Source organism: Pongo abelii, chromosome X (genome assembly GCF_028885655.2).
Source record: "Pongo abelii isolate AG06213 chromosome X, NHGRI_mPonAbe1-v2.0_pri, whole genome shotgun sequence".
Lineage (NCBI taxonomy): Eukaryota > Metazoa > Chordata > Mammalia > Primates > Hominidae > Pongo > Pongo abelii.
In genome coordinates this window covers 73,467,071-73,482,429 of record NC_072008.2, presented here as the reverse complement: position 1 = coordinate 73,482,429, position 15,359 = coordinate 73,467,071, and the positions used below count along the sequence as shown (strand labels likewise).

Below are 15,359 nucleotides of genomic sequence, written 5' to 3'. Positions count from 1 at the left end.
CAGGTTAGGGGCCAGATCACGAAGAGCCTTACAGGTCATCTGAAGAACTTGAGACTTTATCTAGAGCCCAATGGAGAGCCATTGAGGGGGCCTAAACAGAGAGGTAACGTAGTCAGATTTATGTTTCAGAATGTTACTCTAACTGTTGAGTGAAGGATTGATTGGGAATGGGGGGCTTAGGCAAAACTAGAGAAAGGGAGACCAGAGGCCCAGCACAGTGGCCTCCCAGCACTTTGGGAGGCCAAGGCGGGTGGATCACCTGAGGTTGGGAGTTCGAGACCAGCCTGACCAACATAGAAAAACCCCGTCTCTACTAAAAATACAAAAAATTAGCTGGGCATGGTGGCACATGCCTGCAATCCCAGCTACTCAGGAGGCTGAGGCAGGAGAATCACTTGAACCTGGGAGGCGGAGGTTGCAGTGAGCTGAGATCACACCATGGCACTCCAGCCTGGGCAACAAGAGTGAAACTCCGAAAAAAAAAGGAAGGAAGGAAGGAAGGAAGGAAGGAAGGAAAAGAAAGAAAGAAAGAAAGAAAAAGAAAGAAAGAAAGAAAGAGAAAAAGAAAGAAAGAAAGAAAAGAAGGAAAGAGAAAGAAAGAAAAAGAAAGACAGAAGGAAGGAAGGAAGGGAAAGAGAAAGAAAGAAAGAAAAGGAAAGAAAGAAGGAAAAAGAAAGGGAAACCAGAGTTAGTGGTAAGGTTCTGGGTTGGGCAGTGGTCTTTAGGATAGGAAGAAGGGGACCAATATATAGACAATTTACATGGTAGAACCAAAGTAAATGATAGGATGTGGGAGGATAAGAGAGGAGTCAAGGATAACCCCAATGTTTCTGGCCTGGCAACTGGGTGGATGGTGGTGCTATTAACTGAAGTCAGGAACAGAGGAAAAAGTGATTTGGGGGTATACGGGGGGAAATCTTCCTGTTGTAATGAATTTCCCCTTAGACCTGTTGGATTCAAAAAGGTCTGTGGAGCATCTGCTCTGAGCAGTCCACTAGGCACTGGGGTAGACCTGCAGATGAAAACATGAACAAAAGCAGATGTGATTCCTGCCCTGGAGGAGCTCTCAGTATAGTGGGAGATACAGTTGCCAGGCAAAAATAAAAGGCAGATCATGAGTTTTTTCAGAGAAAAGGGAAACACGTTGAAAGAGTGCAAATGAGAAAGCCAGAGCCAAAAGGAGGATAAAAACAGAAAGATGGTTGCTGGGTGAGAAGTAGGGAGGTCTGAGAGGTGTAGTTTGGAGACAAGCTGCAAAGGCTATGGACAAGCTTTGTCCAGAACCGGGCCATCCTCAGCCACAAGTGGCTGGGATGGAGCTCACTCTCCCCAGCATCCTCTTCGTTCAGCCTCCAGGCTGTAGGACCAGCCCTTGCCCTGGTATCTGAGGAGATGTCTGGCGAGACTTTTTGTCCTTGCCTTGCCTGGTTTCTCTGCCCCACCTCTCCCTTCCTTCCCTAACCACCTCCAACACCCCCACCCCTCACTCCTAGCCAGTCCTGTGCCATAGACCCAGGCCTAGGGCCACAGTCATGAGAGCACGTTCTTCACATTCCAGCCTCCCCCAGCCTTCTCAGCCGGGCCACACAGAGCCCTATTCACAGCTTGGCCCTCCCTTCTTCCAGAGTGGGCTCTCACCGCCCCCAGGCCTATCCTGAGTTTTGCCAGCACAGACCATGGCCACTGTGGAAAGCAGGCTCTCATGAGCCCTCTGGAGCTGACTCCTCTCTCTTGGGGTCTCTCAGCTGGAAGGTGGGTGCAGTGGCTTTGGCCACTTGTACCTGCACGAGAGTGCATGTGTGTTCTATGCACTTGGCAAACTTTCTCTAGGCTAGGCCTAGAATAGGGGCTGTGTTGAGCTAGGTTGTCGCAGGACACAGGGGTCGATTAGACACAGGCTGGTTTCTTAAAGCAGCTCACAGTTCAGAGACAGCTGAGTAGAGATGGAGGATGGTATGTGGGCTGAAGCTCAACTGAGCCTGCCACCAGGTCCTAAGTTGGAGTACTGGTGTCACGGTGCCACTTTTAAACCCCATGTCAATGACCTGGGGACATATGCTCATGTTCAGGATGTGATGTCTGCTGGGGATGGGGTGCTACAGCCCTGGAGGATGCCAATCTTGTCCCTGAAAAGGGCAGAGGAGAGCTGGTTTCAAGAAGGACTGACTGACACAGGCATTCTGTGCTTGATCCTGTACTTTTGACCAATTCTTTGCTGGGCTTCAGACTTGTTACCTAATGAGAGGTGGGTGCCTGACAATTCTTAGTCTTCTATCACAAAGAAGAGGATGAGGAACAATCCCAGCTGGGAAAGAGCAATGGAAGCAATAAATTCTAGAAGGCTTTTATAGAACTCAGAGTCTGGGACAGCCTCCTGAGGAACCCCCAGAGCACCTACCTCCCCTCTGTCTCCCCCCGAGGGTGCAACTGTCCCACACTGGCTTGGAGTATGTGGGTCTCACAGAAGGCCTCTCAGAAAGCCTGACTTTCCATCTCTACCTACCAGGATGACTGTGATCTAATACCTACTCATCCACCCCCGAAAAGGGCCCCCAATCTATAGCCTCAGGAATGCTGATGGTTTTATAAGTCTCCCCTTGGCAAAAATTCCTACTCCCTTGGATGCTTTTCCCTTAATTCCTTCCTGCCAGTGCTGCCAGGACATCCTTTCCTCCTGCCCCATCCTGACTCCTCACCTGGCCTGCAGGGCTGCTCCAGGCCTGACTCTTTGCCTTTGAGCCTTTCCCCCAATCTTTCTCCTGCCTTGGGCCCTACTGTCCTCACGTCCACAGCAGGCCAAGAGTAGGGCCAGGGAGGAGAGTCAGCAGCAGCTGCAACCCCCAGGGGTTCTCTGGATAATCTCAGGAATGTAATATCCCAAAGACTTGACTTTCTCACCAGCCAACAGGGACCCTCCTTCCTGCCCAGAACTTCGGAGTCTTTCCAGGAAAGGCGCCCTATAAGGGTGAGTGTAGGAAGGGGCTGGAGGAGAGAGACATGGGGATTCCAGTGTGGGATGGAGCTTCTTTTCCAGACTCTAAACTAGTCTGACCAGGGGTGGGAGCAGGGGCGGGAATAGAAGGAATGAGGAAATTGCCTAAACAACCCACTTCCTGACCCTGAGGGTAGTCGCATCTGTGTTTTCTACTGTCCTTTCACTTCCACAGGATGTCCCCAATTCTAGGCTCTCCTCAGCCAGGGAATGAAGGGAATGGCAGGTAAAAATTTTTCCTCATTTTATAGATGAAAAAACGGGGTCCAAGCTATGGGCCCAGGGTCACCTAGAGCAATCAATCAACTATCTTTACATTCAACCCATATTTACTGAGCACCCATTGTGTGGCAGGCCTTTTCACATAGGTCATCATCACAATCAATTATGAAGTGGGGAATATTCTCCCCATGTTGTAGGTAAGGAAACTGAGGCTTAGAGAAGAGGAAGCAGAACCTGGGCTGTTAGATCAGTGTCCTATTTCCATCTATGACATTATACCATCATACTACATTCTTCTCTCCAGCTCCCAGAAGGCAACCAACCCAAGGTAGAGGAAAGGGCCAGGGAAAGTCAGCCTACATCCATTTCCAGGGCCTCAACTCCCATTCCCCAAGTGCAGTACTTCCTTTCCCCTGCCCCTTGGCAGCCTCAGCCTTGGAACTGCTGATTGACCTGGACTCTAAGGGCCCTGAGAGCAGCAGCAGCAGCAAGTCAAGGGCTGCCCAGAGGGATGGAGTTGAGGAGCTCTGTTCCTCCACCCACTGTGAAACCTCTGACCCCAAATCCCAGCAGAGGCTGCCTGGCTGCTGCTCCTTGTTATTGTTACAAGTGACTTGGAAATGCAGGCCAGGCCCTGGCTCCCAGAGTTTCCCAGGTCCCCAGCTGTTCTCAGGCCCTAGAGGCTGCTGGGAAGACCAAGCTCCAGTGTCGGCTCTTTTCCCTGAGCCTGGGCTCCCCACTCTCCTCCCGAGGGACTTTAGTGGAAATCACTGACATTTGGGAGCAGCATTTTTTTTTCATTTGGCCTGGAAGATCATAGAAGTATATGTGAAATATAATGAGACTGTCAGAGCTGGAAAGACTCAGAGAAAAACCAATCCAGCCTCCTCATTTTATAGGTGGAGAAACGAAGCACAGATTACATGAACATAGTGGACTTTGGAACTAGATTACCTGGGTTAAAAATCCCCAATTCACCACTTAATAGCTGTGTAATCTTGGATAAATTTCTAAACCTTTCTGTGTTTCAGTAAAATGAGGATGATGACAATGTTAGCTTGCCTTGCAGGATTATTGTGATGATGAAATGAGTTAATATATGTGGAGGGTTTGGAACAGTGTACACCACATAGTATGTGCGCTACAAATATTAGCTAGTATCACTTCCCGACCTCTTGGCTAAGATCAAGTGCAAATATTAGCTAGTATTAGTTCTAACTTTCTCTAGTCTTTGGGGGTAAAAGAGAAGTCTGGTATTGCCAATCTGCAGCCTCTTCCCCTCATTTTTGCCTCCCCCAACCTCCACCATAGCCATAGGAAGTATATCCTCCACCCCGCCGGGACCTCCCACTTGTACACCTTTTGGCATCAAAGAAGCTAAAAGCAAAGTAAGAATCTGTATCTGAAGAGATTTAAGTCAGAGTTGAAGCCTTGCTTCCTACTCCCCATCTCACCTTCCCAATGCTCGCCCCCATCTCTTCCACCCCCGAGAGCAAATATTATCCAATCTCACATGACTCGAGTAAATCACACCAGTTGTGCTGATGGGGCAAGGGTTAGGAGCTTCAGATCAGGCAAATTTGGCAGAGGGGTCCCCATCCCCATTTCCAGGCTGAGCCTAAGATTGTTCCAGAGTTTGCTGTTGCAGGAATTACTCAGACTTCAGCATGGCTATCCCTTTGCCTTAAGGACTAGGTGGGATCGCCAATCACAGGTTCTAGATTAACTAAAACTGTTAACGCATTGAACAGTTTCATACACTGAAATTTTCTGGACTAAATCAATCATGCCCACCAACAGGGCACTTTGGGGTTGAATGTGAAAAACTCATTTTGTATCCACTAGACAGTAAGCTGCATGAGATGAGGACCTACAGCAGTTTTGATCACCATTACCTATCTCCTCAAGGCCTAACACAGTGTCTGGCACATAGTAGGCCCTGAATAAATATTGCTTGGTTGAACTAGTGAAAGAATGAATTACTTAAGGCTATTCTCAGCCTAAGGAAACCCTCCCACATTTCGTCCAAGATAACAACAAATAAACATCTCAACAGGCTTTGGGATCATTATCTCATTTGATCCTTACTACAGCCCTATAAGGTAGGAGTTATCATTCTCCCCAGTGTACCAATAATAAAAATGAGCAATGCTTACTATGTGCCCCTTTTTTAAGAGCTTTATACATATTAACTCATTTAAGCTTTAGAATAACCATGTAAGGTGGGTACTATTATCTACATTTTATGGAGCAAGAAACTAAGGCTCAGAAAGGTGAAGTAACTTTTTTCTTTTTTAATTATACTTTTAAGTTCTAGGGTACATGTGCACAATGTGCAGGTTTGTTACATATGTATACATGTGCCATGTTGGTGTGCTGCACCCATTAACTCGTCATTTACATTAGATATATCTCCTAATGCTATCCCTCCCACCTACTCCCACCCCACAACAGGCCCCAGTCTGTGATGTTCCCCTTCCTGTGTCCAAGTGTTCTCATTGTTCAATTCCCACCTATGAGTGAGAACATGCGGTGCTTGGTTTTTTGTCCTTGAGATAGTTTGCTATCTCAAGGTTTCCAGCTTCATTCATGTCCCTACAAAGGACATGAACTCATCCTTTTTTATGGCTGCATAATATTCCATGGTGTATATGTGCCACATTGTCTTAATCCAGTCTATCATTGATGGACATTTGGGTTGGTTCCAAGTCTTTGCTATTGTGAATAGTGCCACAATAAACATACGTGTGCATGTGTCTTTATTAGCAGCATGATTTATAATCCTTTGGGTATATACTCAGTAATGGGATGGCTGGGTCAAATGGTATTTCTAGTTCTAGATCCTTGAGGAATCGCCACACTGTCTTCCACAATGGCTGAACTAGTTTACAGTCCCACCAACAGTGTAAAAGTGTTCCTATTTCTCCACATCCTCTCCTGATGTTGTTTCCTGACTTTTTAATGATCGCCATTCTAACTGGTGTGAGATGGTATCTCATTGTGGTTTTGATTTGCATTTCTCTGATGGCCAGTGATGATGAGTATTTTTTCATGTGTCTGTTGACTGCATAAATGTCTTCTTTTGAGAAAGGCGAAGTAACTTTCTCATGGTCAACACAGCTAGCAAGTTGTGGCTCAGATAGGTGAAGGGCTTGACTCCATGTAGATGTTTTGGTCTTTTCACTGCATCAAGAACATGAAGTTCAAACTCCCACACACAAATTTCAAAGTCTCTTGTTCTTCCTCCTCTTCCCATTTCCATTCACTCCGAACACCTCCACTCAGGACAAGTCCCTTGGATCTATGACTCTTCCCTCACATGTCTCCAACCTCACTCTGCCTTGAAAACACTCCTTGCCCTTTTCTTCCAAAGATCATCCCTTCAGATTCAGATTCAATGGAGTATCTACCTTGTAACAGGCTTTTACAGACATCATCTCGCTGACAACTCCATTAAGTCTTATCCACTGAGGAGAGGTGACGGGCCCAGGAGCACTCAGCCTAGATGTGGCAGAGGTGGACGTAATATCCAGGTCAGTCTCACTCTGTGTCCAGTGCTCCTTTGGCAACACTAAGCTGCCTTCTACTCTGGTCCCAAAAACTGCTCCCAGAAAGCTTCCTAGATCACCCAGAAGCCACCTCACAACTCTCTTGAGTTCCATCTATGCCAATAACCTTACCACAACCTATCATTTTGCTCTAGCCCATGGGCCTGTACCTCAAAGATACACAGCATATGTCCAGCATCTAGGCGTCTTACAATTAACCATGTCAGGGACAATCCACAGTCTGAATTTTTCACACACGTAGGGGGCCAATACCTATCACCCAGCTGACACGTTATTTGAGTGGGCTGTGGAACTCTGCAGAGAGGGCCCTGCGAGTGAACCTTCTTTCTGTGGAGTATAGGCCCTTGCCTTTCCCCCCTAAGTGGTTTTACCATGACCTGAGAGTCTTATGTCATAATTTATTTCTTTGGAACAAGTAATTAAGACGTGGCTGGCTGTATATACTGTCTCATATGTGCACATGTACATTACTACTTCCATTCACAGACAGACACACACACACACACACACACACATCAGACTGATGAAGGGATCTGCAATAGTGTCCTGAGATAAAAGAGACTACCTGAGGAAGTGGTGAGCTCCACATCACTGGAGGTGTGCAAGTGTCTGGCCATTCTTTTGGTAAGATGTGATAGAGGCGACTCTGTAGTGATGGCATCGAGGAGTCTCTGAGGTCCCTTTCCAGCCCCAGGAGTTTGTATACATTCATGTGCACCCCTGAATTCTCTATGCTCCCCCTGCCCATTCCACAACAAATACACACCGCATGTGGCAAATTGGACTTACTTGGGATGACAAGGGCAAAGGAATGAAAAAGGAGAGACATCCTGGAGGCTGGGAGTGAAATTGCTGAATCACCCTATCATCGTCACACGTTCACCCCATATCCTGCCAGGCTGCTCCTAGGCAGATTGGGAAGCTGAGAGCTGGCCTGGGGGCAGAGAGGGGCTGGGGTGTGGGCAAGCACACATAAGGAGGATGCATGCTCACCTCACTTGCGAGTGTGTGTGTGTCTGTGTGTGTGTGTGTATGAATGTGAGCCTGCACAGGGGGTGTGAAACCTCACACCCATATGAACAGGTGCCTGGGAAACCAGGTATAAGAGCAGCCACATGGAAGTCTCATGCATACTTGGATGAGAGCATTCACAGGAGATGGTGGTTGAGAATGTGTGCCTGGGCGAGCTCAGGAAAGCCCTTGTGCACATACACACTCATGTGCGTGACCTAAGTATGTGAGTATGGTGCCTAGGGAAAAGCATGGGATCCCATGTTGGCCCACAACTGGGAGGTTCACCTCTATGAGCCTTCCCACTCCACACGACTGTCTGTCCATGATTTGCTTTAACTCCCATAGAAGCCTTGTGGGTAGGTGCGGCAGGGTTGTTAACACATACGTGCATGTATGCATGTGTGTGTGGCATGTGTAGAGACATCCCCCCAGTACTGCTTTTAGATTTTACCAGAGACAAGTTGTGTTTGGATTTTGCCACAGAACAAGTAGGGAGATTATGGTGTATTACACAGACCACATTGGAATCCTGCTGTGTCCTGATGCCCTCTGAGATCTTGGCCACATCTCTCCCCTCTCTGGGCCTCAGTTTCCTCACTGGTAGTTTGGAGAGAGGAACAGAGAAAGAGGAATAGATGACCTCCAAGGGCCTTTTCGTCTCTGATATTGTGTGATTATCTACCTATAAGAGGAGGGAACTGAGGGACAGGAGAGAGAATTGACCCTCTCAAGGTCATCCAGAGGTCATGGTTGAGATGGCGCTCCAGGCAGATTTCCCACCTCCCAAGCCAGTGCCCTCTAGGACCTGATATGCCCACCTGAAGCCGAGTAACACGAGGGAGGATTTGTGTTCCAGGCACCCCTTATGTGCATAACACCATGCTAAGTGCTGGAAGGGGGCAAAAGGATACATCAAAGAAATGGTTCTGTATGTATGTGGTGTGTGTGTGTGTATGAGGTGTGTGTGTTTGTGGTATGTGTGGTGTGTGGTGTGTGTGGCGTGTGGTGTGTGTGTGTGGTATGGTGTGTGTGTGTGTGGTGTGTGTGGTGTGGTGTGTGTGTGGTGTGTGTGTGGTGTGGTGTGTGTGTGGTTTGTGTGTGGTGTGTATGGTGTGTGTGTGGTGTGTGGGGTGTGTGTGTGTGTGTGGTGTGGTGTGTGATGTGGTGTGGTGTGTGTGGTGTGTGTGGTGTGTATGGTGTGTGTGTGGGGTGTGGGGTGTGTGTGTGGTGTGGGGTGTGTGTGATGTGGTGTGTGTGGGGGGTGTGTGTGTGTGGTGTGGTGTGTGTTTGGGGGTGTGTGTGTGGGGGTGTGTGTGTGGTGTGTATGGTGTGTGTGTGTGGTGTGTGGGGTGTGTGTGTGTGGTGTGGTGTGTGTGTGTGGTGTGGTGTGTGTGTGTGGTGTGGTGTGTGTGTGTGCTGTGTGTTGTGTGTGTGTGCTGTGGTGTGTGTGTGTGGTGTGTGGTGTGGTGTGTGGTGTGGTGTGTGTGTGGTGTGTTTGTGGTGTGTGTGGGGTGTGTGTGGTGTGTGTTTGTGTGTGATGTGGTGTTTGTGTGGTGTGTGTGTTTGGTGTGGTGTGTGTGTGGTGTGTGGTGTGTGTGGTGTGTGTGTGGTGTGTGGTGTGGTGTGTGTGTGTGGTGTATGGTGTGTGTGTGTGGTGTGTGGTGTGTGTGTGGTGTGTGGTGTGTGTGTGGTGTGTGTGGTGTGTGTGTGGTGTGTGATGTGGTGTGTGTGTGTGTGGTGTGTGGTGTGTGTGTGGTGTGTGGTGTGTGTGTGGTGTGTGGTGTGTGGGGTGTGTGTGTGGTGGTGTGTGTGTGGTGTGTGATGTGTGTGTGGTGTGTGGTGTGTGTGGTGTGGTGTATGTGTGTGGTGTGGTGTGTGTGGTGTGTGGGTGGTGTGGTGTGTGTGTGTGGTGTGTGGTGTGTGTGTGGTGTGTGTGTGGTGTGGTGTGTGTGGTGTGTGGTGTGTGGGGGGTGTGTGTGTGTGGTGGTGTGTGTGTGGTGTGTGATGTGTGTGTGGTGTGTGGTGTGTGGTGTGTGTGGTGTGGTGTGTGTGTGTGGTGTGTGTGGTGTGTGTGTGTGTGTGGTGTGGTGTGTGTGGTGTGTGGGTGGTGTGGTGTGTGTGTGTGGTGTGTGGTGTGTGTGTGTGGTGTGTGGTGTGTGTGTGGTGTGTGTGTGGTGTGGTGTGTGTGTGGTGTGGTGTGTGTGTGGTGTGTGTGTGGTGTGTGGGATGTGTGTGGGGGGGAGTGTGGTGTGTGTGTGTGGTGTGATGTGTTTGTGGTGTGTGTTTCATGTGTGTGTGGAGTGTAGGGTGTGTGGGTGTGTGTTGCAGGGGAGCGGGTGAGAAACTGACTCATATGCATGCTTGGTTGTACCAAAGGGCCATGGATGCCTTCCGGGCCCTGACTGGCCTCCAAGGGAAGACATGGCAAACACGTATTGGACTATTTATACTGGGTTCATCTCACACTTAAACGTCTTGTCCCTTGGCTGCCCCTAACACAAGAGCAGCTCAAAGCAATCCTGAGCCCTGACCTGGCCTCTTGCCACCTTCCCACCATCCCTGGCTTCTGGGGTGTTAGCCTTCATCTCCCAAATGGATCACTTCTGTTCCTAGACCCAGGCAGAGTCAAAGTAGAGGGCTGAGGAGTTGTGACAAAGGAGCAGACGGGACCTGAGACCCTAACCCTGGAATTTTCAAATATGGAATAACCCTCATTCTTTGCTGTGGTGCCTCCAGTACACAGTTTCGGAAGCTGCTTCCAACAAATCATGTGTGTTGACCACCTACTCCATGTCAGGCACTTTAAAGACAACCTTGCCAAGCGTGGTGACTTACACCTGTAATTCCAGCACTTTGGGAAGCCAAGGCGGGCTGATCACTTGGGGTTAGAAGCTCGAGACCAGCCTGGCCAACACGGTGAAACTCCATCTCTACTAAAAATACAAAAAAAAAAAAAAAAAAAATTAGCTGGGCGTGGTGGCGGGCGCCTGTAATTCCAGCTACTCAGGAGGCTGAGGCAGGAGAATCGCTTGAACCTGGGAGGTGGAGGTTGCAATGAGCAGACACTGCACTCCAGCCTGGGCAACAGAGCAAGACTCGGTAAAAAAAAATACTTAACCCACCCACCAAATGTTCGTGGCATTTCTGTGAGGCAGGCACTGATTAGTGTCATTCTGCAAACAAGGAAATTGAGGCTCGGAGAAGACTTGCTCAAAGGCACACAGCTAGTATGTGTGCCTGTGGGTGTGGGGTGGAATTGAAACCCAAGTTTGTCTGCTTCACCCCACCTCATACCTCTTTAGCTGATGGAGGGCTCCATATGGTGGGGGAGGGAAGGGGCTCGGTTTCCCTATCAGGACCATGAGAAGTTTGAATAAGATGATCTGAGAGGGCCCTTTCAGCTCTGACAGGATCTGTCCCAGCCATTCCCCACCCCTCAAACCCCTCAGTCTCCCGCAGTCAGGGGGCCTGGCTCAGAGAGGGAGGGTGGCTCACAGCAGCCCGTGCCCTTGACTGAGCTCCTGAGCCCAGAGAGCCTGATTTTCTGACTGGGGCCTCGAAGCAGCAGCATTGGAAAAGGGAGCACGCAGTCCAAGTGTGTGGATCTGGCAGGCTGCCTCTTAGCCCTGAGATCCAGCCGTGTGTTGATTCACATCTGCCAAGGACATGCGCAACCACAGACCTGTGTGTATGCATGTGCATGCACGTGGGCCTTCACGCAGTGTGCATGCTTTTGTATGTCTACAGGCTTTTTGGAGATGTGCCTGGCTGTGTCTCTGTGTGTCCCTCATGTTTGTGCGTAGGAGGGTATGTATCTGATGTGCCTGTGTGCTTACCTCTGTATATGCATGCATGCATATGTGTGTGAGTCTACATCATGCTAGGAATGTGCACTGTCTGTGTGTACATGTGCATTTGCCTGTTTGTGCCAGGGTATATGTGTGTTCATCTCTATGTGTGTACGTGTGTATGCACACTTGAATGGTGTGCCTGTGCATATGTGTGTGGGGTTGAATGTGCACAAATGCACGTGTATGTCCTCTGTGGACACACACATAAGTGAATGTGTGCAAACATCTGGGACCCGTGATAGAGATCCTCAACCTTCTCTTGGGGCCTTCCTAGCTCACGAGTTTTGTTTTGTTTTGTTTTGTTTTGTTTGAGACATAGTCTTAGTCTGATGGCCAGGTTGGAGTGCAGTGGTGCGATCATGGCTCACTGCAGCCATCCTCCTGCCTCAGCCCCACAAGTAGCTGAGAAAACAGGCATGCATCACCATGCCTGACTAATTTTAAATTTTTTTTTCTAGAGACACAGTCTTACTATGCTGCCCAGGCTGATCTTGAATTCCTGGACTCAAGTGATCCACCTGCCTCGGCATCCCAAAGTGCTGTGATAACAGGCGTGACATCATACCTATAATTACTATTCCTCCTCCTCCTCCTCCTCCTCCTCCTTCTTCTTCTTCTTCTCCTCCTCCTCCTCCTATAGGATCTCGCTCTGTAGTCCAGGCTGGAGTGGTGCAATCATAGCACACTGCAGCCTTGAACTCCTGGGCTAAAGCAATCCTCCCAATTCAGTCTTCTAAGTAACTGGGACTATAGGTGTCCATCATGCATCACCATGCCCAGCAAATTTTTTTTATTTTTCATAAAGGGTCTCACTATATTGCCCAGGCTGGTCTGGAACTCCTGGCCTCAATCAATCCTCTCGCATTGGCCTCCCAAAATGCTAGAATTATAGGCATGAGCCACCGCGCTTAACCTAGCCCAACAGTTTCTAAGAGGCTGACAGGGATTAGGACATGTTTTCTGAGCATCTGAGAAGTTGGGGTAATGAATGCAAAGAGATTTAAATCCACGCCAAGCACCTAGAACAGTTAACCGGGGTAGGGGACAGAGATGCCTCTCGGGCGTCAAACCTCAAAGGCACTTTAATTTTCCCTTCCCTCGTCGTTATCGTTCCATCCAGCTCTCCATCATTTCTTCCTCTCCCATCCTCATTTCCACTGCAGCTGCCTCCTTCTTGGCCTCTGCATCTCCACTTGGGCCCTTCCACACCATTCCTGCCCACTACTGCTGGAGTGCTTTTTCTAAAACCGTCCACTTAATTATATCCCTATTATACTGAAATCACCCCTTATTCCCCAAAACAGTAGTCACCAGACTTTCAGATTTCATGGATGAGGAAAACGTTCTTAAATAAATAAATAGGGAAACAATCAGCATGTCGCAAACTTTGTAATTTTGCTGAGGGCAGACATTTAAAAAATTTGTCACTCATATTTTGTAGGAGAAAGATCATTTGAATCCCCACCCCCACAGGAAGGACACAACAGTCTCCAAATAAAGAATAGTCCTTTGAGTTGAATTAATTTAGTTTTATGAACACTGCACGACATTATCCCTACTTTTCTCTCATTCCACCACAGATGGTTGAAAAATCTCATTCAGGACCCCCACTAGGTGAGGACCATGAATCCACAGATCAATTCCAAACCCTTTGGGAAGTAGTCTCTGCTTCCCTTTCTCAAGCTCCTATCCCCTCTAACCCTACATTTGAGCCACATCACAAAAGAAGCCCTTCCCCCAGCCCACTACCATTTGACTGCCTCCAAACTCTAGCTCACGAAGTTCCCTTTGCCAGGCATGCCTGGAATGCCCTTCCCCCACTTTTGGACTGACAAACTCTTCTCTTCCTTTAAGCCTCAGGCTCAGCCCAAATGTGACCTCCTGTGAAACCTCTCCAAGTCCCTCCCGGTGGAATGGATCTTTCCTTCCCAAAGGTCCCAGCATTCTTTCATCCTGTCTTACAGTCAGGCTAGTCGTTTGAAAGTCTTCCTGCTGGGTTGGACTGTGGGAAACCACACAGTGTCAAGAAAGGCATGGACTTAGGAGCTCAGATCCCAGCTCTGCCAGTCATATCTGAGCAACCTTGTAAATATTTCTTAACTATTCACAGTGTCCTTTCCCTATCTATAAAAGCAGGAAAACAATGGGTTGTGCTGAAGATCACTGCCACATGAATGAATTAGAAGTGCCTAAGTCTGGTACATAGTGGATACTAAATAAATATTAGTTTCTTGGTTCTTGAGAGTGGAATCATGCTTTACACACACTTGTGGGTTCGGCTGTGCTCATGTATCCCCCATGGCCAGGATATAGTAGACACTCAACAAATATTTACTGACAAACTGACTATTTAGCACAATGTCTGGCATATAGTAGGTGCCTGGTAAATATTTGTCACTTTTCTTATATTCTCTTTGAGGACTTACTGACAGACTGACTATTTAGCACAATGTCTGGTATATAGTAGGTACCTGGTAAATATTTGTCACTTTTCTTATATTCTCTTTAAGGACAAAAGTCATGTCCTTCTTTGTCTTCTTTTAAAAAATGGAGATGGGGGTCTCCTTATGTTGCCTAAGCTGGTCTTGAACCCCTGGCCTCAAGTGATCCTCCCACCTCGGCCTCCCAGAATGCTGGGATTACAGACGTGAGCCACTGTGTCCAGCCCTTTTTTATCTTTGTGTAGCTCCAATGGTGCCTAGCACAGAGTATGTGCTTTTATATATGTGGATAGAAATTAATAATAATAATAATAATAGACACCATCGTTTGTGTGGATGCTCCACACCAGGCATCCTGCTAGGAAGCTTACACACATTATCTCCTGGATTTGCATACATTTGCTATGTAAACAATGACACCAACCTCATCACCCCGTAAGGTTGGTGTTACTATGGTCCTCATTCTAAAGCTGAGAGGAAACTGAGGTTCAGAGAGGTTAAGTATCTTGCCTTTGTGGAAAGATCCAGGAAGCAACAGAGGCGAGTTTTATGAAAAAGAGCCAACTAGCAGACTTGTTTGTATGGGGATGCAACAGAAGGTCACAGAACTGGTTAAGTGACAAAGGCGAGACTTGAACCCAAGACTTTCTAACTCTGAGAGCCTCAGGTAGTCTCAGAAGCCCGTCTGATCCGTTTTCCCAGCTGATGCGCAGTGGTCCACATTTGCCTCCTTCCCCCCTGAGCAGCGGGATGGGCTGGGGCTGGCCAGTCACTTACCTTCACCTTCCTGAAGCAAGACCAGAAGACGTCCAGCAGAGGCATGGTGGCGCGTGGGGAGCTGCTAGGGCCGGCAGGGCTGTGCCGGGCACCGGCTCCTCCCTCTCTGGGGACAAGGCTAAAAGAGGCCCGGGGCTCGGTGAGAGCCAGCCCGGGCCCTGCGCTCCATGAGCCGGCCCCGCGAGGGGAGAGGCGGAGAGCAGCGGTTGCCAGAGCTCAGCTGCCTCGACAGCGGGCGCCTCCCGCCTCCTGGAGGGCCACCGAGGGAGGGAAAAAGGGAGGGAGGGAGAGAGGCCAGCTAAGGAGGAGGGACCAGGAGGCGGGTCACTGATTCAAACTCGGCACCGTTAGCCAGTTGGCTGGAACGGGACAGCAATGCCAATTGAAATTCCCTGAACATTACAGTTCCCCGGCTCCGGGTGTCTGGCCCGCCTGCCGGCTCCCCTGCCAGCCCCGCCACCTGCATGCTGGCATTGCCTGCCTGCTTGCTTCT

General features: G+C 48.8%; 1 protein-coding gene across 2 annotated transcripts in view; it reads right to left on the bottom strand.

Annotated features, from left to right (window-relative positions):
• The window catches only part of STARD8 (StAR related lipid transfer domain containing 8), an 84,647-nt gene extending 69,530 nt beyond the window's left edge, over positions 1 to 15,117 (bottom strand). For both annotated transcript variants that reach the window (XM_054544676.2, XM_024240381.3), the window contains exon 1: positions 14,867 to 15,117. In XM_054544676.2, coding sequence (XP_054400651.1) covers positions 14,867 to 14,911 — 45 coding nt within the window. In that variant the 5' untranslated portion in view covers positions 14,912 to 15,117. The remainder of the gene's footprint in view (positions 1 to 14,866) is intronic.
• Between the last annotated feature and the right edge of the window lie 242 nt (positions 15,118 to 15,359).